The following is a 26,017-nucleotide window of genomic DNA, read 5'->3' on the forward strand; positions in this document are numbered from 1 at the left end:
TGATGATCCATGTCCATACACTGTCCTCTCCTCCCTGCAACCCCCTCTCATTGCTCCCCTTCTCATTTACATTCATTGTCCTCCATGTTTCTCCAAGTGGGTCCCTGTCTGCCCTCTACCGCATTTATGTTTTGTTTTGTCCCTTCTGCCTGGTGTGACCACTAGGCTACACTGCCTCCTCTCTCTGATATGGTATATGTCCTGAGGATCTGGGGCAAATGACTGGCTCCTCAGCAACAGATGTGTGTTTGTCTGCTGGTGCTGCATGCATTAGCCTTCACTGCTTGCCATGCATGGCCACTGACCTACCCTCTGGTGAGTGTGGGGGATGGGACTGAGTGAGTTTGTGTGGCTGCACGAGAAAGAGACAGACAGACAAAGGGAAGGAGAGGGAAGCGACAGCAAGACTAGATCCACACTGTCACATGCTGTCATACACTTACTGGTGCATTGCAAGCATACAAAGCCATATACACACACACAAACACTCGCTCGTCATACGTCATACGCACTCGCACATCTTACATCCCAGGAGGCCATGGGGCCACTGGGACAGAGTAAGCTTCAGAGTCTGGTTCGTCTGTTTACATCTAATTATAGAAACAGGACTATTTCTGCAACCACTGCTCCAGCTTTTTTATAGTCTTGAGAGAGAGAGGGAAAGAGGTGAGAGTGAAGAAAAAAAAAAACAAAGCTTTGACAGCCTTTTCTCACAATGGTGAACGGTTATCTCATCCCCTCAGGGCTGCTACAGTCTGCTCAGTAAAGTACAACAGGAGGGGGAGGGGGAGAGTGTCTTGTATCGTAAGCCCTCTCTTCCTCGTTTAACATGAATGTGCAAATTTATGAGAAGCGAGCAGTGGCAAACACGGTGATGTATTTTCCCTATTAGCCTCAGTGATACATTCAGTGGACATTAGCCCTGATAAAAGAAGAATAATTTCTTCACCCCTGCCCTGCAGGCTCTTGCTTCAATATGGCAGAAAGTGCTGTCCATCATAATAGTCAAAACAAAAGTAAGAAAGAGTTCATGTTTGGGATTAGCGACGTATAATATGTTTCTACTATTTAGGGAACAGGGCCAGTGCGGTAGTTAATCCTCAGCTGAATGGCTGCTGTTAGGCAGGTGGGCCTGGAGGGCAGAAGCTGTCAGAGAGAAACAGGGCTGCCTCTTGGCCTGCCAGGTGAGAGTGAGAACAGGGCAGGGTTGGGCCTGTGGACCTGGGCCAGACAGGCTGCAGTCTCTTGCAGGTGCTTTCATGACAAGCCCCCAAGGCCAAAATACACAGCTCCCTAGATGCAACCTGATCCAGGTGCTCCCCATCCCCCTACCAAAATACATAAACCACTACATACTGAAAATGTGTGTGTGCATACACTACCACCACCACCACCACCACCACCACCACCCATTCCATCCCTTTTATTCTGAGACATGGCAGGTAAATTAATTGGCCATGAGTATGTAACGTATATTCCGAGATAAAGGTGTGCTGTCTGGTCGAGGCGTAGCGTGACGGCCACAATGACGGCTCCATTGTGTTGATGTTGAGGGGGGTAGTTAACAGTGCAGCCAGTGGGGCCCTTTCTGTAGGGTTGGATAGCCTCTGATTAATAGTGGAGAATGCTTTGAAGTGACACCCAAGTGCACTGGCGCACAGGCTAATAGCAATACCATCAGTATAAGGAGTGTTCTTGCTTCCTCAGTCTTCATTAGCTAACGTTTTGCCTGCGCTATCTCTGCACCCTCCCCTCACACGCCTGCCTCATCTACAGAGAGCCCTTAGGAGCTCTCAGGTTTTTATTTTTGCAATTGTTAAATGATTTCACTGTCATTCCTCTCTGTCATGTTTGGTAAAATAGGCGATTATTTTCTTGAAGGCAGCAGAGAAGAAAAGCAGAGAAGAAGCCTTTACTCACAGAGCTCCATCACACAGGTGAACTGTGGTACAGCCAGATTCGAGGGATTGAAGTGGCACAAGTGGGATATGGCCCGGGACTATTCCCAGGGTCCATTTTGATCTCCCATACTGACAGACAAACTACAGCTGTGGGTGTGTCTGTGTGAATGTGTGTGTTTAGGAAGTTAAGGCGGGCAGGCAGGAATGAGTCTGTCAGCTGTTGGAGTAAAGTAAACTATTAGTGGTGGGAGAAGGCAGTGTTTCCAGTGAAGAATTAGAACCACTTCTAATTGCAGTGAGGTTGGGCTATGATTACATGCTGGCTAATGCACTGACAGACCTCTCACTTGGCTGGCTCTCAGAATGCTGCTGAAATGGCTGAATGCCTTTTGGTTATACAGCATAATGGGAGGGTGTGTGGACACACGTGTGTATGTGTGTGTTTCCAGTGTGTGGGTGGCTGCCTGTGTATCTGTGATTAAACTTGCTTTTTAGTCATTTTCTGTGCTTTTTGCATGTTTTTGTGAGTTGTGCATTTCCCATGCATACATGTGTGTGGGTTTGCATGTGTGTTTTCTATGTGATAACTGCGTTCTGCTTGTTTCTCAAGTGCATGTCATTATTTGTAGTGGAGGCAACTTTTCTTTCCAAATCAAAACTCAGCTGGCACAACTGTCTCTGAACAGTACAGAAGTGTGTTGTGTGAGTTTTTGTGTACATTCTTATACATGTTGTATTATTTGTGTGTGTGTGCACATGGGAAAGAGCAATCAAAGGAGCTGCATGGTGGAGAGATTGTACAAAATGAGCGAGAGAGGAAACGGAGTGGCAGGCAGCTGAGAGGGCAGCATGTGGGGGTGGACGGGGGGCTGATGCAGGTGCCTAATTCTACCTCAGCCCTGGACGCTTTATATTCAATCCATCTTTCTCTTCGCCACTTCTGCATGAGGCTGTTGGGGGATGCGGTAAATCCACTTGGTTCAATTACAGCACTGATTAGCTGATATATCTTTGACAGAAATCAGAATAACAACACACACAGATGGAGTTATACAACATTTTACTGTAAGTCTGTTGCATAAATAACCAGGTTAGAATTTAAGAAGCTATGTTCATTTTTCACCTCATAATTTTAATTGCTCTTTTTTTTTTTGCTTGTGAAACAGCTTGTTCTCAGGTGTGCTGACACCCCCATTTGCAAAAAAAACTTTTTCTTTTACAGTTTTGCTGGCAAATGCTGTAAATCACATCACATTCCTTGCATGTGGGATGACAGTTATGGGCGTGTATCTGTTGTTTTTTCATCAGGTCTCTAGGCCTGTGTTATCTTTTTTGAACTCGACAGAAGAAATATCAAGAGATCATTGTGGTTTTTCCAGGGGCCAGGAGGTTAGAGAGAACTTTCAAGACAATAACAGGAATTTTGTTGTGTGCATCTCTGCTGATTACTATTTGAGTTAGTCACGGGTCATAGATAGGCTAGAGTGTTTCAAAGCTACTCAAGGGATTACATGAAAGTTCTGCTTGGGCATTTTCAGCCAGGAGGGTTTTTGGAGATCAGCAGTGGCCGATGGCTACTCATAAATAAACTTTATTTGGGTTTACTGATGTGTGTTTTTTTAGGAAATAGAATGGAGCATGTATTTAGCTTAATTTTGGTGATGTGTGAGGTCTGTATCTGCCTCATATGGCGTAGCAGTGACATATGAGGAAGAAAGTGGTCATCATTTCTAACAGGGCATTACCAGACCAGAGCCATCTGTACACATGGAAAGTGAATGGATCAGTACCTCTGGCATGGTGGTACGCTATGTCACTGTACGGGAAGAAGAGGGTGGTTGGGCACTCTGGAACATGTGTCAGCACTGCAGATGTCTGTTATATTAGAAAAAGAATTTTATTTAAGCTATGAGGTCTGCAATATATTAATGCTGTTTTTTGCTGTGTGTGCAAATTTGTGTATTCCCATATGGCAGATCTGCTTTCACAAAGTGGAGCTGCCTTAAGGATCAATACTGACACTGTCTGCACAAATACATGCACACAACACACATACACACACTTTTACACTTACTGTCTCATCTTTCAGTCAGAGTTTTCTCCAGCTCAGTGGGTTTTCTTTCCAGGCAAGCAGATGGTGAACATTCAGAATGAAAGCAGATCCTAAGTCCTTTTGGATCTCCATCAATCCACCATTCTCTGGGACCGTCCTGTACAAGGCTCAAGTTTCTCAGTACCGACAGTACCTTCCCACCTCTCCAACCAGGCCGTAATCGCTGCTTTCCCTTCACAACACACATATGTCCAGTCTAGTGGCAGAGCTTTTAGTCTCGCATCAAACAACAGTCCACGTTCATTCTCACTAACACATTGGAGCTGAAAAAGGGCTACTGACAGTTGTTCCTATTGCTCACTCCTTTTTCTCCCAACCATCTCAGCAGATAGACTACTTCCAAACCCAGCAGGGTGCTCTGGCACTCTGCTCTCCCACATCCTGGCCCCATGTGTGGCACCCCACTGTGTGCATAGAGCAAATACTCTGAAGATCTCATTTCCCTCATTTTCCCTTGTCTGTCTGTCCTGCTTACGTGTGCTAGCAGCTGTACCACCCAACCCTCCTCCCCATTCCTAAAACCTGTATGTTTTTATGTGATAGAATGAGCAGGATTTATTTCAGTGCATGTGCTTGGACCCTCTAACAGTGCTGGTTTGAAGGCACACTGCTTTGAAGCCCACGACACTCCTAACTGTAAGTGATTTTATGAGACATGTTTCTTTGCCAGAAAGCCAGGCTGCTGTGCCACAACCAGATTGCTGGAAAGCAATGGGGATGCCATTCCAGCACACACCATCTGGGAGAGTGTGCAAAGTAGAAGGGAGAAAGTGTGCATTCCTCTGTATGTGAGCATGCACATATGTTTGTGTAGGTGTGTTTTTCAGTGCATGTAAAGGGAGAAGGGTGGTTAGCACTGGCTGTGAAAGGGAAAGAAAAAGTTTGGCTATTTACAGGAGGCCTCTTATTGCCCCTGCCCACATCTACTGATTTATGGGCTTGTGAAGGAAATCTCTCACTTGTCACTATTCATCTCTTTTATCCACATCAATTTTTTTTTCTCTCTTACTCTGTCTTAACATATTTAAGATTTTATTTATTGCAAAGAATGGAGAGGAAGGGAGAATAACTGAGGAAGGGACGAGAAAAGGAAAGCAGCCAGAAGGGAGCTGTTTTTTCCCATGTTGAACAAAACCTTGTCGTAGTGGATATGTTATACTAAGTATTCATAGGTGTTGACATGCTGGCGTAATGTATTTTGGTTGTGGTAAGGATGCGTGTCATTAGGCAGTGTATACTTTCTGCCTGTAAATAATTCAAAGGACTTGTTATGGTGCTGTTCCTGTTGTACTGTGGTTTGAGTATTATTGCTGAGAATAGAAAAAAAAAAAACAGTGCTGGGTCTGAAACTTCTGTGCAATGTTCTGTCTGTGTGTGGAGGCTAAAGAAACACATGCACGCAGGTTTACTGCTAATACCTGCTAGCCAATACATTAAAACACTGAGGTCACAGTCAGGTCAACTGCAGTCTGGAGCCTTAGTGTGTGCATGTGTAAGTGCACTCATCATGTGTTTATGTGTCATTGTGCACCTTGCTCACTCAGGTGTTAGCTATAAATCTCCTCTACCCTTTCCTGCCCTGCTGAGGCCAGAGCAGGGGCTGTTGGGGTTTCACCTTTTTTTAAAGCAGGCAGAAAGAGAAGAGAGGGAGGAAGAGGTTAGAGGGAAAGAGAGATAAATGAGGGAGGGGGCTTAATGAGAGCCCTGGCTCATATGATTATGAAACTGGCTGATAGAAATCAGGATCTTTCTCAAAGAAGTCAATTAACCCCCTCCCCCCTTCCCTAATTATGCATGGATTGCTCCATTGGCTCTTTACTGATAGAGCTGCTTGCCTCAGCTCAATATGAAGACTCATGCTGCCTGAGTCTACAAGGGGTTGCGTGTTGTGAAGCATTCGTCAACCTTTTTTTTTTTTTTTTTTTCAAAATCCATTTACAGCTTTAAAGTCAGGGTTTTTCACAGCCATTACTTATTCTGCCCCTCATCTTGACAAGCAGAGTGCTAATACCAGGCAGAGCCAGGAGGGGGCTCCACCCTAAGAGGCCTCTGGTCATTAGTGCATTAGAGGCTAGATGATGGCTGAACTCTGTGTTCAGAGTAAATAAGCAGTGTTGTAGAATGTCAACACGACCAGGCGGCTCCTTCACAGCACCCAGTGTTGACATAACTGCTCTCTTATCTGAGGAGTGCAAAGCCCAGCCCGACAAAAGAACACTGTGCCAGAACAAATACAGTAAGGAGATAGAAACCACACTCTCCAACCCACAGATCCACACACACACACACACACACACACACGCTGGCTGTGAGGGAATGTGTCGGATCTCACTACAAGTCAAAGTTTCCGCTGCTGATACCGGCGGCTGTATCACACAAAACAAAGCAGGACCATACAGTAGTGGTGCGATCAAGTTGTGGTTCTAGCGTGGGTTGTTCCTGCTATTAGCCTATCTAGTGTTCATGTGAGCTCATGAAAAATAATGAGGTGTTTAGTATCTCAGTAATTTGGGTGAAAGACCTGTACTCATCTCACTGTATTGCTCAACCTGGCAGGGAATGATGGCCAGTCTGACAGTCAGGAGACGAGCTCTGCCATCAGGCTTAAGTGAATGAGCAGTTTGTAGAAACTGCAGCAGCAACTATCACTAGTGTAGGTGTGCGTCAAACTGAGCAGGGAGAAAAAAAAAAGGGAGCGGGGGCACAGAAAGAAATATGGCCACGGTTTGCTTTTCAAACCTTTGTTTAAGTACCTGTGTCACATTTGCTATTTTTTTGTGTCAAAACATTTCACTAGGCCTTCTTCCCTTCATTGCCTCACATCACCCTAATAACTCTTCTTTATTTTCCTTCCTTGTCTCTCCCTGTCCCCCACTGCCTCCCCCTTTCGCTCCATTATGGCCTCTGCCAGATCTAGACTGAGCTTGGCTCACGCTGCCGTTGTGATAACCTGCTGAAAGCTGTTGCGGTCCTGTGGTTATGAGGACACCCGGCTGAGGTTTCTCTGTGCTTCTTCTCCTTAAGTCTACGATTATGACTTGTCTTCCTTCCATAGATTCCCCAAATCATTTTACTGGTCAGGTCCGTCACATAGCATGAGGCTTTCTGGCCTAACGTGTAGGTGCTGACATGCTTTATGACCAGCAGAGCTAAGTGTATATTAAAGGAAAATAAGAAAAGCCAACATGTGCACTCATAGGCACACTGTTCAAAGTCAGTTTAATGGTTTCTCTGGGATGTAAGGTTTTTATTTGAGACCCTGAACACTGCCAGTAGTGCTATTGAACATGTCCATTTGGAAAATATATGATTTTAATTTTCATCCGGCTAACATGTATATATCGGGGTATTTTTGTGTGTTTTGTGTATAAGTGTGTTTGAGGATGTGCTATGGCAGAGAAAACGAGCAGCTGCAGCACATCTGTTAACTTCGATCAGACGCTACAGCCTCTTGTAACCCCCTTAGGTCTCCCTCCTCCTTTCTGGTGTTTCTAAATTTGAGCTGCAGACAAATACAGAGTGAGGGGGATGACACATGACCAGACTGCCTACCTGTCCAGCAGACTGGATGTGATCACTGAAAAAGAGATAGATGACTGCAAAGGAAGCTGTGCAGCCAACCAACCAGACGAAGCATGAGCAGTTGATCAAGATGATATCCCTCCCTCTATCTCCCTTGTTTGACCTTGTGCCTTTTCTACTCCTAGCTGTTAAAGCCTACATCAAGCTAACCAGCTGGAGAAGGGAAAGGGGAGACTTTTTATGGCTGCCCTGCACTATGTTACACTTCATCTGCTCATGTTCGGGTGAAGATGACCTTCTCTCCTCTGTACAGATTGCAGGAAATGCTCCTAATTTTACTCATCTCTGCTCAAGTGTGTTGCTGCAGATGTTGAGCAGGCCCCGGCAGCAGCATTCCATGGATGACCAGTGTCAGCGGTTGGGAGACATAACTCAGCTTTAAAGCCCTGTCTGTCAGATGTATTTCATAAAAGAATTTACAGTGTGATTTGGCTGACCTTGTATGCACTTGAAAGTGTAGTCAGCTACAGTGGGAAAGAAGGTTCTTATGTGTATAGTCTTGCTGGAGAGTTGTCCTTATGGCTAAGGTTTGCAACAATAGAAGTCAAGGAGACACACACGCGATTGTGCAGCGTGTTCTTTGTAAGGTAATACTGTATATCATTTGGCCTTGGCTACTCAGGTGCCTTCCCTCCCCTTGTCTGTAGGTTATCAGAACAAAATGCTTGCATTCATCTTGGCCTGTGCTACAAGAATTAAACATTTCTCCTTTGTTCCTCTTGTGAACCAACAGCAAATTATATTCAGGGTTACAGAAAGACCTTGGATTGCCTGGCTGGCGTGGCAGCTCTCAGCTCTGTTATCTGCACTGTTCGGTCTCTGTGCCTCTGACAGGCTACATCAGACAGAGAGAAGCCAGAGCAGGGAGCTGCCTTCTGTTTCTCTCACACACATCAGTCCAGGACTTTATCACATTACAGGCCAATCCAAGAGAACTCAGAGGACAGCAGCAAAACAGTCTCTTCAGCCAGGCTCCTCATGTTCAGCACTGCTCTCCATGACCTAAAGGAGGCGCCGGGCCACAGATGGAAATTGGGGAGAGAGGATGGGAGGACGAGAGATCAGGACATTCCGATGAGCCCCGGTTGCCAGTTGAATGCTGGGATGCTGATTTATGGGCAGTTCTGATGGAGGGAAGGGTGAACCTGTGACTTCCCATAAAACAAGATGTTCATTATCCTCCCAGGCCTTAGGAAAACTGATGGACAAATAAGAGCAGAGAAACAGAGCACAAGTGGCATAAGGAAGTGAAAGGGAAAGTGGTTTTTAAAACCCAAAAAATGAAGAGAGACTGTTACCATTTTGAAGCACGTGGATGACAGCAACTGAGGGAAGAGAGTGAGGTGATGAGGGAGGACAGAAATATTGAGCTGATCAGCAGAGGGAAGGAGAGAAAGTGATGGAGAGATTATAGAGAGGGTGTGAGGACAGAAAGGGAAAACTGAGAAGGAGAATGAATGATGGGGCTCAAAGGAGCGAAGGGAGATGGGGGGATGAAAGTGAAAAAGGGAAGACAGCAGGAAAACTCTGCCCCAATGAATCGAGCTGCTTGTCGATTTATATGGTGTGTTGGGTATCATTATGCTTCAACCAGAGGAGATGGGAAGACTCAAGCAATGTGTGATGCCTATGGGGTTGTGTGCGTGTTTATCTGTGTATGTATTGCACACACTTTTATTCTCCCTCCTCACACAGCTCACGTCTCCACCAAAGCAAGCTGACTTCTAAGTTCGACAAAACACACTCGCCTGTGGTGAAGTAACATCCACCCACATCCCCACTCCACTTTTCCGAAGTCTATCTATCTAGCACCGCTTGCTTGAGAGACGAGAGGTTTAGACCACCCAGGACTGGGTAGTCAAAGACCTGCTTTGATGTGGCACACACATATGTGCAGTGCATGGGTACAATCTTTGCTAAAACACTCTCGCAAAACACAGTTTTACTGCCTCCTGTGCGGCATCATTACTTCTCGTCACTGGAGCAGTGGGATGCTCTAAAAGAGAGACGGAGAGAGAGAGAAAGTGAGCCACCTCCTGTGCCAGGCAGTACCAGGCTGAAATACTGGAGCCGTATGGTCACCCTGAGGGAGGTGAAACCTGCCCAGTCTAACCACATCTCAATTAACCAATTAAGTTCAAAAGTTAACAGGGGACTAATTACAGAGAATAATGCTGAGCACTTGTTTTAATCTGTCTTTTTCCCACTACCAGGCACGTCTGTGTCCGTGACCTGGCTGGCTGAGCTTTGCCTGCGTCGGCTGAAACATGGCACGCAAGCTGCCGTTAGTCACCCATCCATCCTCATGGCCAGAACATAAAACCAGTGGATTTAGACAGATCAGTCATCAGCTGTAAAACAAACCAGATCCAGAGCATTCCACGTGATGTTTCCAGTAGAACAAGAGAACCATGAAAATCCCATTTTTGGATTTGAAAATTGAGAGACCTGTGAGAGAATGTTCAAAAGTGGACAACAGTTTTTAGTCATATCTAATGTGGCTATTTCCTGTTCGCCCACTCGTATTTGGTCCAGCAGATGGGTTTTAATGGATGCCAAATGGGAGGTTTAATGCCTCGCTATTGGCCTGTTGGAGTCTCTTTTTAGCACCATCATATTAAATGACTTGTGTTTAGGACTCGAGGCTACAGTGTGCTCCTCTCGTTGACAATATGCCTCGGGCAGAAAGTGTTTGTAACTTAGCACTAAAGTACAAATTTTATCCCTGTGTTCAAGAGGAGGAGGGGGCTGCTATATTGGCTGCTACCACCAATAAAAGATATGTGGGCTGTATGACACAATTGTAGTGGAGCTGCTTTGAGCCCCAGAGCCAAATGCAGTGTGTTTGGAATCAGGCTGACAGCTAGATAGGAGAGAGGTGAGAAATCTGTCTTTGACTTCACTCGTTTTCCAGTAGGGATTTGTTTGTGCTCTGATTTGTGTGTGTGTGTGTGTGTGTATATGACAGGGGGGGCTATATGTTAAACCTGTTACAATTTAGGTTCCTGTTTGGTTGATTAGTTGTGTATGTGTTTCTGTATGTATGTGTGTGAATGAGGAAAAGGGTGAGAAAAGTCTTGGATGTCAGGATGCAGTTTGAGGGGTGAAGGACTCCCCTGTTATATGTGAGACCCTGGAGGATTCCTCCCCCTTTCCTCTCTTCCTCCTCCTCCCTTCTCTCTCCTTCCACACCCCCTCACACTCATCTCTTCCTCTGTGAGATCCACAATGCTGGGAAGAAATGTGTCATTAACAGGGGAGACCAAAATAATGTTTATGGGCTCAAGCAGCACTGAAATCATTTTCCATATCAGTGCAACTGCATGGGCCCTGTGGGGGAGTAAATCTGATTTTCTCCTCCCTGTGCCAATGGGAAACATCATGGGAAAGAAAACAGATTGGATTGTTAGAGAGATGGCCTGACGCAGCTGTGGGCGGCTCTTTTTTGTGTTTGGGTGTGTTGCTGTGTGCGCGTGTGCGTGTGTGTGTGTTCATGTTCATGTGTCTGTGTGTATCATGAGACAGAAGCAACCAGAGAGGGAAAGAGACCCAGAGAAAGCAAAATATAAATGCGGATGTTGAACGTGCTTGTGTGGATGAGAGAATGAGATGGATGAGCTCCACTATGGTAATCTCAATTTTATGCCTCAGGAATAAAGAGCCGGAACGCAACAAACGGCCCTGAAACACTCATGTAACAATGGGTCAGTTAACAAGCACACTCACTGAAGTTTTGACAGATAACAAATGGTTCTCCTTGAAGAGTGTATAGCTGCCCTGTATACAAAGAACAAAACACTTTTGCTACCGCAAGCCCTCAGTAAAATGCTAAGCCTTTATTGGCCATTCCATAAGAAACACTTGAGTTTTATCTGAACCAAGAGACAGAAAAGCAATTGCTTTAGTAGGTAATGTGGAGGGGGATTTAATAAAGTAAAATGCTGATGGAAATAACAAGGTGGTGCTTGGAGAGAAAACACTCAGTAATGACAGTCCAGTCCAAGGAAAACTGCCCGATCTGCAGTAACATGCACTTCCTGTTACATCATGAAAATTCAAGTTCTCAGAAAAGGGCAGAATGAGAGAAATTCAAAGCAGAGTTTCATGATTCTTTTTTTTTTTTCTTTTTTGGTGACACATGTTTTTCTTTTGTGTGCTATTAAATCTGTGTTGTGGGAGTAGGGAATGTCCGTGTGCATGTGTGGGTGGGTGTAAAAGGAAGGTAATGGGCCTTGAGCTCATTTGTCCTGGCCTGGTCCTGCTGCTGTTTCAAATCTGTCCTCCCACCTCCTGTGTCCCAGCCTGGAATTTCAGCTTGTTCTCCACAGATGAGGCCAGTGACTCAGCACGGTACTACATTTTCACATGGATCCCAGCGAGCAACCTAAACACCGTCCAAGTGACAAGCTCAAATTTTTTTCTTAGCCTTTAATGTCCATTAATGTCCCTGAGACTTTAGATCTTTGCTTAAGTAGAACCCTGAGCCACATACCCTGCCCTGTGCTTTACCCTTCACCCTTACTCCATCTTCTTCCCATGTAGCTTTCACACACACTGCTCAACCTTTCAGCCAGCTCTGACTTTCAAGACAATCAAAGGTCTTATTGTCTCTTAAATGACACACTTCCTGGCCTGCTCCTCGAAAAATAGCTGCACCAGTGCTGTTTGTCCAGCGCACTATTTACTGTGCCCATAAAACCTGTCTGCAGGAACTCTGCTATCTCTTCCTGTCGGTCACCCCTAGCACCACCGTTGGCACAGGAGTTATGGGATTAGAGGTGGAGCCTCTTTTTTGACATGATAACACTCTCAGAAAAGAGGGCGTTATGAATGATTAATTGCAGAAAAATTTAGGTGGAATACCTCTTGAGGAGGCAGCTCAGCTAGCAGCAAAAATGTGATACCTATTTTGCTGGGTCACTAGAGCTGGTGGTTGATGAGAAAGTGAATAAACAGAGAAAAACATATATTACTGGGATGTTTGCATGTTCTTTGACATCACTCAGCCCAAACTGGAATCACATATCCCTGAAAGACATTTTTCTATGTGTTTTCTCTTTAGCATCATGGATTGTGTGGATGTATTGTTGTTTTCAGGCTCCCTGCCAGGCTGGGATGAGCCTGTTGGATTAATTTGTTTAGGCTTAAACTCTGTTATCACTATCATGTCAACTTGTCTATTTTGCAAACAGCTGGGTAAAGAGGGCGGAGTGCTTCAGCTGACCGCCACCCCCCTACCCCACTCCCAGAGAGACAATGTTATTTGCATAGCACTTATGAGAAAAAATGTCCAGAATCCCTTTTACCCTGCCATCACTTCAATCATGAGCGAGTGGCTGACCACAAAGCCACTCTGCAAACACAGGCTGTCTTCAGTGCGACGACCACCATACGCGCATACAGTCGCACACACAGAGGCTCACATATGCTCACCAACACACACTCCCACACACTCTCTACTGCTCATCACTCCCAGAGTTTCTCACAGTTCTTCACACCCTTATCTACACTTCTAGTCTAAACTTTCGCCCCTTACCCCTCCTCTGGATGTTGCCCTGTGTTACTTCAGTTTCTTCCTCCATCCATTCTTCCAGCTGCTTCCCCATCCCCTTTTCACTTCTCCCACCCCCGCACTGACCACATCCACTAAACTCACTCCACAGGAATGCAGTGTGGAGAGTGTCGGAGGCGTGCGCTGCTGGCACATTCCCCCACCCCTGCACTGGGCCCAGCTCCAGGACTGGACTGCCTGCTCACGCTCTCTCTCACTTGCTTTTGATCAGACCAGCCTCCTACTGGAGTTGTAGAGGGGGCTCACTCCTTCAGCCCCGCCATCAAACCACCCACCAACCAACCAAAGAAGATAAAGTCAGGGAGAGAGTTTGTAAAGCAGAGGGGCAAGCAACCAAAACAAAACAAAACAAAAAAAAAACCCTCTTGCTGCAGTTGTTTCTGAAGTGAGGAGGAACTTGGCTACCAGTTGCCTTAATGTTTTCAAGATGACTTTGACTGTTTGAAGGAAATCCCCCCACTTTAGTAGCCATTTGAAATTCCTTATGTGTTTTATTGTGAGGAAGTAGGCGCTGGGTTAGTCAGTGGCCCTCAAGCGTAGTGTGTGCAGTCTGTCTGGGGCCGCTGATGTGTACGGTTGCCCAAGCCAATCCAGTTTCCCTGTGTTACTGGAGAGGGTCAAAAACTTCGTTGTGTGTTTATGAGTGAATATGTCTGTGGAAAGTCTGTCTGGTTTCTTTTTGGGCGTCTGAATTCCTGGCCAGAACATGGAACAGCATCGGTAGGAAAGTCTGATGAGAAGGACACTGAACTGCGGGTAAAACAGACATCCTGCTCAATATGTTTTTACTGGGTGAGTAAACATTGTGATGTCTGTTTCTTCGTTTCTGCCTTCGCTCTCTACACTTTGCTGTCAGGCCCCTTCCTTATATTACTGAAGAGTCAAACTAGGCTAAGAGAACATTAACAGAGAAATTTTTATTAACTTGAGCAACAAAGCTTGCCTGAAATCAGCTATTATGTTTTTAAATCACACCAATACATGTTCTGGTGTCTTGTCTTGCTGTGTCAGAAAATTAAAGCAGTGCCAGCAGCAGCAACTGCAACTAGCTGCTGGTTTACAAGCAGCTTTTGGGAATAAAACGGTTTTCTTGTTTTCTCTTTCAAACTCTCGCTGATATTGATTTAATTTATTTGAGAGAAGAAGGAAGGGAGGGTGTGCTTTGTCACAGGACATGACAGAGTGAGAGTATGTGAGCTGTGATCAGTCAGGCTGTGAAGACCCACGGAGTCTGGCTGCCACATGGCACTGACCGCTGACTGTGCAACCTCTACTGCCTTGTGTTCATTGACTCCTTCTACGATAGGAGGTCTTATAAACTAGTGGTGTGTGTATGTGTGTGTTTCTATCTACTGGCATTTCTCCTTCTTCTACTGTCCCTTTTTGGTGCCTGCTGATCACTGAGCTGTGGAAAGCAGGTTGATGCAGTCACACCTGCAACTGTCTCTGTCCTCTTGTCACCATCACTCTCCTTTCTCATTGTCTGTCTGGTGTCCTTGTCTAGACGACACGTCCCTCCATCCCTTCAGGCTGCGGTCTTCAGATAAGACAGAGAGCTGAAGACTACCTTGGCTCGTTTTGCAAGAGCAGACAGGAAAACATGATGCATGGTGAAATAATTGTACCTCATCTTTTTTTAAACAATAGGCAATAGTTGTAGATCATTTACACACACACACACACACACACACACACACACACGCACACACATACACATCCTCAAGCAAACAAGTGCATGTGAATGGGTGTGTATATTTCTCCAGGAGGAAATTTTGATCTGATTCCCAGCATTCAAAAGAACAGCGTGTTGTGGGTGGGTGCTTGTTGTCTTCTCAGCTTTTTTTCCCGTCACTGCTTGGCCCACACATAGACGAATCCCTTTACATACTATTATTCTATAATTCCTTGTTAAGTCAGCAAACAATCACTCATCCTTGAGTTACATTAATGGGTAGGGGTGGTCATCGAAGCAGATTAGTGAAGGCAAAGATTATGACTTCTCCCTGCCCACATCCCCACAATTGAGACCAGATTAAATTCTGGATTAAGGTGTGTGTGTTTACGAGATATACCCTGGATTGGGTGGGGCTTCAAGGTAGGCTGGGAGTGCTGTTGTTGCTGAGCAGCACACGAATCAACTGCATCTGCCCACTGCTGTTGTAATGGCTAGCATTCAGCCTCCTTGCCTCAAGCGCTGTTTCTCTTTTGTTCCCATGACAACTGGGCCTCCATTCTCCCTGCTCCGCCTCCCTGCCTGCTGCTCACTCCGTGCCGTCCACGGGGGCCTCTGCTTGGGCCCACATTACTGTGTGTGAATGCATTTGTGTTGCTGTAGTTGTGCATAAACTGGGCTCCCTTCTCTATGCACACCCACACTCAAGCGAAACAGTAGCACTAGTTAACACCTCCACCTCCAGAGGCACTGCAATATTTGTGTTTATTTCTGTGTTTGTACATTTGAACCCATTGGAACACAGCTGTTTGATTGAGAATGTCAGGGTGGGATGTTTAGATGTCAAGGCGGGAGGTGGGGTTTCTCCATTCCACTGCTCCCCTCTCTTCTCTAATAGGATTAATTTCCATCGCTGTCAGGGATCGGTGCCGATTAGGACGCACATGACCCGATTTTCTTAAGAGCCCGTACAAGTGCACTGTTGGCATCACTTAAGAACCTGAGAAATAAATAAACAGGGTTTTAAAAAAATTCAGTTTGAGAAACCCACAACTTTTACAAAGAACTGCTGAAAATCTCCCTGGATCCATGTCATCAGTTAATAAGCTGCTAAATAAACAATTATGGTAAGCCTAGCACTGATGCTGTCATGCATCAGACCTTTCCTCTGCTTGTTGGAAACTGCTTTGCTTCAGGATGGTAGCATACATAAAAGCTGCCCCAACACCTAGGGAGACCAGCCCTCTTTTATAACCTGTATGCTTCCTCAGTGAGACCACAGATTCATTAGGCCTTAGGTTTAAGGTGAGTATAGCTCATCTTCTTAGATTCAACACTGATATAAGACTGTCTGACCAAAATGCAAGAGGAAGGCCCTCAGTATCATGCTGTGTATTTCTCAACAGGATGCATACAATAGGCATAATACAGAGGGAGGGCTCATTTACCAAGAGTAACATGCTGTGGAATCAGCAAACATTCAATCTGACGGGAGTGAAGCCCACTGCATTATTATTCTGTACCCACCACAGCTCACATTGGGCCAATGGTCAGCCCTTCTCTCAGCTCACACTTCAAAGATCTCCTTTCCTATTATGTAGGCATCCCCTTTTTGCGTACTGTCCCTCTCCTCTCCTTGTCTTTTTAGCAGAGGCTCCCTCTCCTCTCTCAGTGTGTGAAGAGGGGCTTTGCGGCATCTCTCTGTCACTCTCACCCTTTCTCTCTCAGGGCTGAAGCTGTTAATAATGCAGGGGGATTAGCTGATTTATGTGAGCCGGAGGCACTGAGGAAAGCTAGGGTTCCTGGGGGTAACAGGCAGAAAGAAGGAGCCGACGAGTGTGCAATGTGGTGGGTTGTGCCATACAGGAGCTCTGGGTGTCTGGAGGATGGGATGGGAACTGGATGTGTGCCTGGTGAGCATGCTGGACGTAATCCATACCCTCCCCCTTTTACACTGCCCCTGACACCCACCCTGCACTCCTGAGAGCTGTGCCTGGAGCACTCTGCAGTGACAGAGGTGACAGGAGGTGGCAGTGGAGAAGGAAGGATTGGAAGGGAGAACAAAAAAGAGAAAAGCATTGATATTATTGTATACAATCAGGCTACATTACAGTTTCTCCTGTTTACATGTATGATGTTTCTATATCACCCATCCCTGGCAGTATTGGATGTTCTCCCATTATTGTATGTGCATTGTGTTTTTTCTACCTAGTACTGCAACAAAAAGATAACCCTTCAGTATCAGTTTTAACTGAACTGATTTTGAAATCAGAAAAAAAAATTTGCCTAAATTTGTTAAAAAAATGTTTTCTGATGCACCAGATAATTCACATAAAATAATAAGAAAATTAATGACCGCAAACAGTTATTTCTATTACTGAAGCGAGTAACATGATGTGCTAGATAACAGAAAGATGACTATTGTTGGTCTCCATAAGTTTGTGACAGACCAACACACGGGATTGGGTTTAAGGTAGTTTTTGAGGTAGAACTCTGTAAGTTTGCGGATTGTGGGGGATTTCCACTTGTCTGGGTTTGTAGTGTAAAGTGTGACAGAGGTGTGTCTGTATGTGTGTAAGAAAGCATATCAATGTCTGTTTCTGCGTGTTAAGTGTGTGTGCACGCCTCTGCATGCTCTGGCCCGTGAGCCATAGGCTATTCGATGCCGACTGATGGGTTTATCCCTGCTGTCTGCCCAGAGGATGTGCTCACTCACTCACAGACTGATTAAAACTTCTACACAATTGTTCTCACACTCCCAGAAAAGGATCGATTCATGCTTAAAGAAAATTAAATAACGCAGCATCCCTTGTTTGATCAGCTTGTCATAAGGTAATCATAATACATTTTACTGGTAGTTGCTTCTACGTTTCACAGCTAGCTTTGTGTGCACAATGTGATACAATGTGTGTGTGTGTGTTTGTGCAAGTGTGTGCATGTGTACCCTCATCCAGGAATCTTCATACATATGCATGAGATTTCACGACAGTGTGACTAGGGGGAAATGAATGTGCAAAGAGCTGGGCACCCGGGCCCCTCACTCAAGTGCACTGGCGGGCGCGTAATGGCAATGCAATTTAAGCAGTGGTTAATCAGTGTGTTTTCTCCAGCTTGCCCAGCAATGCATAATAGACAATCAGCCCCCAGTCACACGGGCGTTGCTACGAATGGTCAATTACTCATCATAGTCTTGTTAAACACACAGTTCAGCCAGCCAGGGACAGATTGCTCTGCTGGTGCCATCATTATGGTAAAGAACAAAGCAAAGCAACGCTACAATATGTTTCAGAAAGAAAGAGGGACAGAGGGAGGGAAAGTAGAGACGATGACGGTTGGAAAGAGGCATGCACACAGTGTATTGCTGCTCAGTGAAATGGGACAGAGGAGGGAAAGACAAGAAAGGAAAGGACCAATGTGACAAAGTAGAGGGAGGAAGGCAAAGAAGTAAAAATTGAATCAAAGAAGAAAGAAGAGTACAAGATTGTTGGAGTCATGCAGAGAGAAAGCAAGAATGAAAGAAAAAGAGATGAGGAGGTGAAATAGAGCAGGGCAATAAGAGAGATTGAGGGCATGAAAGTGAGAGATGGAGAACATAAGATAATGGAGGGAGGGAGAGAAATTGAGAAAGGGACACTGGGGAGCAGGAGCAAAAGTGTGTGAGAGCGAGAGGGAGAGAGCCTGAGAAAGTGTGTACTCAGCTGTGAGATGAGACCTCTGTCTGCCCATGGGGAGAGGCAGTGTGAGAGGAGAGAAGACGAGAAGACTCTGCTGTCAGTGAAGGGAAAGAGTCTCACACTCTCTCTCTTACACACACACTCACTCATTCACCCTCTCCCCAGAGCAGTGATCAAATCTGCTTGGCTTAATGATTCCACCTAGAGGGCCAGTGTCTCCATCTTTTTATATTTGCATCAAAATCTGATGGTTTTTTATTTTCTTCTTGGTCACATTTATAGTCAAAGTGTACCTGCACTCCTGTAATTCTAATCATGTTTCTCTTCTTACCTTTGTCCCTGTGGGAATGCAGGCAGTGGACTGATGGGAAATTCCTCTGCGTCCTTCATGGGGACCTTTCTGGCCAGTAGTCTGGGTTCCCCCCCTTCCCACCCGTCTCACCCTTCCCGGCCACCCTCCTCGCCCTCCTCACCCTCCTTCCGGGGTGGACCCCATTCCAGCGCTTCTCAAATCTGGTTTCCCCATTCGCATGAAGGTACCTCAAATCACTCACATACACAAACACACACCCATAACCTCACCACCTCATTTTGACTGCATCGTCTGGATGAGGTAGTATTCATGTCTTGACAGGACTGGGGACAGAGCTTTGCAGGGTGTATTGTTACTCTTATATTGTGTATTTTTGGGTCGTGTTAGGTTTCCACCAAAGCATGGTTTGTAATCGTCTAGTAAGAGCCAGGCTCCCACCCTTTTATTTGTGGACCAAAATAATCTCAGGCCCAGCATGTTTGGGATGGAGCCCTGTGCCATGGTTTCTGGATGGGGACACAGGATCAAAAGTTCAGCCAAGGAATCTTGTGGTATTCGGTTCACGTCAGCAAAAATGTCACTCAAGATTTTCTGAAGCAGCAGACACATATGCGGACCAGTAAAGGAAAAAAAAAAAAAACTCTTCAGTAACTGCAGAACTTTTAACTGGTGTCTCGATCACAGTTTAATCGGGTGGTACCCACCCAGGGCTCAAAATCTGTAGCTACACATGCACCGCTACATGATACACAGGCATTCTAACCTCATATTCCTGCTTAGACACAGACAGGAAGTGTTACAAGAGTAAAATGAGATTAATCTGCTTGGTTATTTCAGGATAAATGTAGTAGCTATCCAATGCCAGCCACTTATATATATTAATGCATGGTCCGACTTCCAGTCAGTCCAGTTCTGTCGCTTTAAGATTTACACGTGCATAATCTTTAGCTTATTACATGATGTGATGGCCACCCAATTCCATCTATTGAGCCCCAGTCTTTGAAGTTGAGGGACTCTTGTTATTTCAGCCATTTTGTATTTATTTATTTTCCAAGAATAACCCAGCTGTTAGTCTGTGGGGGGGACGCCAGTGGGGAGTGTTTATTTGTGGTCACTGATCAGCAGCGCCCCAGTTGTGTGATGTGTTGCTGGGCTGATTGGGTGCATTGCAGCTGAGATGCTGTCTGCTTATTGAGTGTATTAAGCCACTGGATGCCTCCCAGCCACTTCCTCCCCCTTCCCTCACCTCGCTCCTGGCCACCAGGGAAGCCAGCGGACAGCTGCTACAGTGGTGAGAAAAGGTGACACACTAGACTTTTTCAATAAACACAGAGAATAGATTTGAATGAGATGTCAGCCCTAGCATCAGCTCAGTCAGAAGCAATTTCCCTCCAAACTCATTTTGTAAGCATCAGTGTTTCTTTTACCTCATAGTTTCAGGGTTTCATTGTCAAAGATCTTCTTCTTGTGGAAAAGTAGAATAATATTAATAAGAGTGATGACGATAATGCCAAGCCTAATAAAAGTAATGGAGGTGATTATGACTGGGATTATTACTCAGTTGGCAATGGAGGCCATTATCTCTATTGCAGTTTAATTGCATATAACGCACTAAGAGCATGATTGAATCCAGACTGTTCATCAACCACATTCAGCTGTTCCCTCCTCAAGATAATTGCATATTGTCTTTTTCCTGTTTTGCATAAAAAGCAAGTCATCAAAATGAGCGGCACAATTACCCAGACTCTCGCCTCCTCTCTCCGGGTGTCAGCAGAACCCCACTAGCAGCAGAGCAGGCATTGACTTGCGTGCGTGTGTGTGTGTGTGTGTGTGTGTGCGTGTGTGTGTGTGTGTGTGTGTGTGTGTGTGTGTGTGCGAGTGAGTGAGTGAGTGCATTAGTGTGTCACTTGTAACCTTAAAGATATTCACTAGGTTTTTTTTTTTTTTTTTTTTTTTTTTTTAACACTAGTGCGTTTTTAAAGTGGCTGCTTGCATGCAAATCCAAGCACAGCAGCTCAAATTTGTATTCAGAGATTACTGTATGATCTTCATGTCTCTGGCATATACCTGTCACAGTGCAGAATGTCTTTGTTATTCTTCTGGCATGTTTTCCACAGATTAAAGAGCTAAAAATCTACCATGTATTGAACAATGGATAACAATGATCTAATTAGTCAGTTGCTAACCAGTCACTTAGTGTGTATAAACTTGTGGACTGTGAGTCTAAATCAAATGCCCATTTAACAGATGTTTTGTTATTTTATTTTTTCCCTTTTATTAAGTAAGCCAGTTTGGAGCAAAATCTTATTTTTGTTAAAGTAATCATCACTGGATTTTAATCTTGAAATATAGTGAAGATAAAGAGAAGCTAAAAAAAAATATTATGATAATTAGATATGCAGTCAATGTGTCACACTTTTTAAAATTCCAGTTAGAGATTATTAAATAAAAATTCATCAATAGATGTTTGTAATTCTACTACAGCTGCTACTACTACTACTGCTGCTACTACTACTACAACAAATAATAATAATCTGGAAAGTAATCACACCGCTGTCATCTGCTAAGGAGTGTGCTTGAATGAATAGATCTGACATAGTTGATTCGTGTGCCCGACTGGCTTTGTGTCTATTGTTAGATTATTACATCATAAAATGGTGACTTGATTGACAGTTATAAATGCTACCTAATTGTGATCCCTGTGCTGCTGCACAGAGACTTCTGAACAAATTACTGTTTTATGCTCATGCAGTTGTTTTTCACCACAACCTAAAAATATATGTCTATGTCAGCACACGCATGATTGGCTACTGAAATACAAAATAAGACATCACAGAATTTAACAAGACAGACAGTTGGCTAAGCAAAATCATTCTGACCCTGTCTTTGAAAAAAAACAACCTGACAATCATGCATCAGTCCCCCCCCCCCCCCCCGGTTCACACTACAACCAAACAGTCCAGTTCAAGTTCATCCACTTTGGATGGAGGACGGAGAAAGCTCAGTTTGTGTGGTTGGAGAGTTGAATTACAGAGATAAAGATGTTTTTTTATATATATTCATAATGTTTATTAGCCTTGACATTAGTGTGGACATAGTGTGTGCACACTTAAGTCTTGCCACATCACAGGAAGCATGAATGACAAGTCACTATATGATGTGTGAAATGTTAAGAAAACCTATAAATAACATCACCATATAACAGTGGCGGTGTGGTCCTTTAGATCAAGATATTTTTGGCAGAGGGAGTCATTGAATGTGGTACAGAAAGTCTTGTGTTGACTGCTGCTTAAAGATTTATTGTTTTGGGGAAAAGGGAAGTGTAGAGCACACAGTCTTACAAATGCTGAGATTTGAGTAAGGTGACAGTGCCAAGATATAAACCATTAGTGACTTATCATTTCAAAGGGTAGCGTGGATTAAAGAAGTTTTTTGTTTCAGATTCTGTCTACAGATTTATTGCCAAGTACATAACACCCATTATGTGTACCACACATTGGACCATGTGTTGTTCATTCATAAGGGTAGACAGGAACTCACTGTCATAGACAGAGATGGAGAGAGAAGGGCAGCAGTATGATTGTGGGTATAAAAAAAAAATCAAAAAGCATGGACAGATGCAGTGTAGTGACCATTTTAATACAGGTATTATAACTTGTTTTTCATCACACCTGGTAAAATGGATAGGCCCACTGAGCTTTTAAAAGATTTATTACCATGTTTGGAGCCAGTTGAATAAACCCAACTGAATCCAGAGGGCAAAAATTAAAAAAGAAAGTTGCTCACAGGCCTGAGGCCAGCTGGCTGCAGCCAGAATGACTTCTCACATTATGCCAAAAACAATCGCTGTCTCTAAACCTACAGACACACATGCATGCACACACACAATTGCCTGCACACACCTGTCTAATCCACTTCTGTTTGATACGCCTTTCCAAGCCTATCTTCAGTTGTCCATCTTCCTTTCTATGAGCAGTTGCTAGCTTTTCCTTTTGAGGGATTTAAGCTGCACCCCCACCTCTCCGCTCTTCCATTCTCGTGCCTCTTTTATTCTCTCTCGCTCTTGTGCCAGCCTGCATCCCTTCCTTTCAATTAGTCAAACCTGAAGAGATCCACCACAGTACTGCCCCTCCTCAGCCAAACATCTCCCGTCTCCTCTCCTCTCCTCTTCTCCTCCCTTTCTGTGTCTTGATGGTTCTGTCACTTTTTCTCAATTAGCGGACCTGACAGGCAGCTCAGCCTGCCCCTCCTCTCCTCTTGGTCTTCCTCTGCCATGCTTATCTCTGTGCTATCTCTCTATTTCTGAAATGTTATAGCTATTTCCCCAAAGAAAATACGTGGTTCAGCCAATATGTTATTTTGCCTTTTAGTATAAGTGAAAAACCTTCATTAGTAATTGTATGTGCTGGTTGCTTCCGAGCAGGGACATGATGACTGGATGGGATTGGAGAGAGGATGGTAACGAAATACTCTCGTCTGCCTCCAACTCAGCAGGCTTAATTCTCCTCTGCCTCTAGGTGCTGTTCTATATCCAGCCCCCTTCTTTGTCCTCCCTGTCAGCCTGTGTCTCTCAACCCACCATGCTATGAGAAATACCTTCAGAACTTCTGGAAATCCCTCCCTGGGATTCAGATCTGTTTGTTCTGCCTCTCACCCTTGCTCCGCCTGTGGAAAGGAGGGCATGCGCCGTGAACTCCCCTCTGTCATTCACTCACCAATGCTGACTTGTTTATGTGCACTTGAGTATGTGGAGAGAGCAAAAGAGAGTGAGGCCGCTGTGCAGTCAGCAGATTGCACTAAGACCTTGCTCATGTCGCCTGCAGCAGCAGCAGCAGCAGCAGCAGCAGCAGCAGCAGCAGCAGCAGTAGTAGCAGTAGCAGCAGCACTAGCAGCTTCCCTTGTCCTGGCCAGATTAATGGCTGAATGGGCTCTGCCGTGCCCAGCAGTCCCCCTCTTGCCGCCCCAGTGGAGTGCATGCTGAAACTGAGCGGGCTGGCATTATCGGGCACAGCCAGACCACACTGTGAAAAGGGATTACGCCGTCAATCGTCACGCTCACAAACAACATGCTGCCGCAGAAAAAAAAAAGCTCCTCTCCCAGCTTGGGTAAAGACTGCCAAACAGCTCTCTGCTTTCCTCCCTCCCAAAATCAGAGGAAAACGTCTTGCTTAAACAAAGAATGCCCATCCTCCCTATGTAGATGAATTGGCATAAATGTGTGTGCTTATTAATCATGACAGCAAAGAACGAAGCGGAGACGAAAGGGAGGAGAGGAAGAAGAGTAAGAGAGGTAGAAAAATTGGTGAAAGAAGTGAGGGTATGTAATTATCACCCCATTGCCCTCCTCAGAAAGCAGCACCTCCTGTGTTATTGCAGGGCTGTTTGCCCTCTCTCTGCATTTCATTAATTAAGATGGGAGGATGCAGAGGCCGCTCTGAGACGAGGTCATTAAGCCCACCACAACACTCCTCCCTCCCCAGAGCCAGCTCACAGCACTGGCCCCATTGTTCCACTGGCAGAAAGTGAGACATTTAACACTCGGAGCTGTTGTAAAAACCACACACACACACACACACACACACACAAGGCCAAATGAACTGCATCTGCACTTTCCGGGATCAGGTCACACGCTTGCCAACACAAATACGTCTGTCTTTCATTTAGCTTGTACAGCCATGTTTTCCTGTCTTTCTCCCCCTCCTTCTTGCTTCATTCCATCTGTGAGTTGTGTTTGAAAGTGAGGCTGTAGGCTGAGGCAGGTGTAAAAGGCAGGGGAATGGAGATGTGAATCAGTTGGTCTTCCACAGAAGACTCGGGGGTCACTGAGGTGGACTGCAGGCACAAAATAGCACGACATGTCTCAGCCAGTTTGGCTTCATTCATTTCACTTCTTCCTCCATCTTTCTACTTCTATCCCTGAAACTGTTTCACTGCCAGTGAGGCATATAGGGTAGTCTTCTTTTCCTTATATATTTCTGTAACATGTTTGTAGCATGGAGTAGATGGCAAATGCAAAGGTTTAATAATGGCTAAGGCTGTTTTTTTTTCAGTATCATGTACATATTATACTCAGTAGAAAATACTCACTTTGTGAATAAAGTGCTGCTGTATCATACCTATGTACTCCCTAAATCTGTCATGTACAGTCCTTGATTTTATAATTAAACCACTTTCTTTCAGTTGAGTGAAAAATAATATAAAGCTGTTAGATATACATAGACTGATTAGGTTCACATTGATTAGTTTAGATATTATAGTTACCCATTGCAATGCAAGTAGGTTGTCATAGTGATGCTGTTTCTTTGTCCTGATATTGTGATTGGATTTCATTTGTCTCTGGGTTTTCTCTCTTCTCCACCCTCAAAGTCCTTTGTGATTTTCAATGTCCCATTACAAAATGAGTATTTTGTTTGGTTGTGGTGCAAATGTCCTCCAGATGGGCTTGATGTAATAAGCCCAGGTGTACTGGCTTACAGGCCCAACATCCAAATGACCTTCTACCCCCGATGTAGGTCGGTAAAAGTCTTGCTTCATTGTAAACAGAAGCTTCAAATCTGTCCTTATCACTCTATTCAGATGAATGAAGCTGTCACTGCCAGTTCTCAGGGACAGATAAAGAAAGAGCCATATGTTTTAAAGACAAATTTCAAACATTACAGCAATCCCCAAGCTTGTCTTTCATTGTTTGCATTTTAAAATCAGGCAGGAAAGGCAAACATGACAGGCAAAGCCAGTACTTATTTGCGTATGAACACCACCAGCTGCATTGAACCTGAAGGATTATACTGGGTTAGTCTGGATAACTGCATCTTGGTGGTTATTGTCCTGTCTTATCAATTCTCTCCTTCCCTCTCTCTGATATCCACCTCAGCAGCTCCAGGGTATCCTCGATTCTCAGGGAGTCTGGCCCACACTTTCCTTCCCATGAGCCACTTGGATCACCATGCCAACAGTGGAGTTCTCTATGGGCAGCACCGTTTCTATGACACCCAAAAAGGTGAGGCATGAGATGATTAAAATTTAATCAGACAGGAATAAGACATTTAAATCCAATTTATACAGCATAGTATTGTGTAATTTGATGTGGGATACTGATTTAAGGATGCCTAGGGATACCATCATGCGCGCCGAATAATCTAATTCTATCATTGCCTTTTCCTTTTTTGACTAATGTATTTGTCTTTACTGGC

At 44.7% G+C, this 26,017-nt stretch overlaps 1 protein-coding gene across 9 annotated transcripts in view; it reads left to right on the forward strand.

Moving 5' to 3' along the window:
• Positions 1 to 26,017, forward strand: part of bahcc1a (BAH domain and coiled-coil containing 1a) — a 61,803-nt gene that overhangs the window by 10,018 nt on the left and 25,768 nt on the right. For 6 of the 9 annotated variants that reach the window (XM_026324328.1, XM_033325329.1, XM_033325328.1 and 3 more), the window contains exons 3-4: positions 18,868 to 19,050; positions 25,699 to 25,824. In XM_026324328.1, the coding sequence (XP_026180113.1) occupies positions 18,868 to 19,050; positions 25,699 to 25,824 (309 nt within the window). Of the gene's footprint in view, positions 1 to 13,703; positions 13,961 to 18,867; positions 19,051 to 25,698; positions 25,825 to 26,017 lie in introns of those variants that run through there. The other 3 variants (XM_033325327.1, XM_026324331.1, XM_033325331.1) reach the window with 2 other exon arrangements.

Source organism: Mastacembelus armatus, chromosome 8 (genome assembly GCF_900324485.2).
Source record: "Mastacembelus armatus chromosome 8, fMasArm1.2, whole genome shotgun sequence".
NCBI classification, from domain to species: domain Eukaryota; kingdom Metazoa; phylum Chordata; class Actinopteri; order Synbranchiformes; family Mastacembelidae; genus Mastacembelus; species Mastacembelus armatus.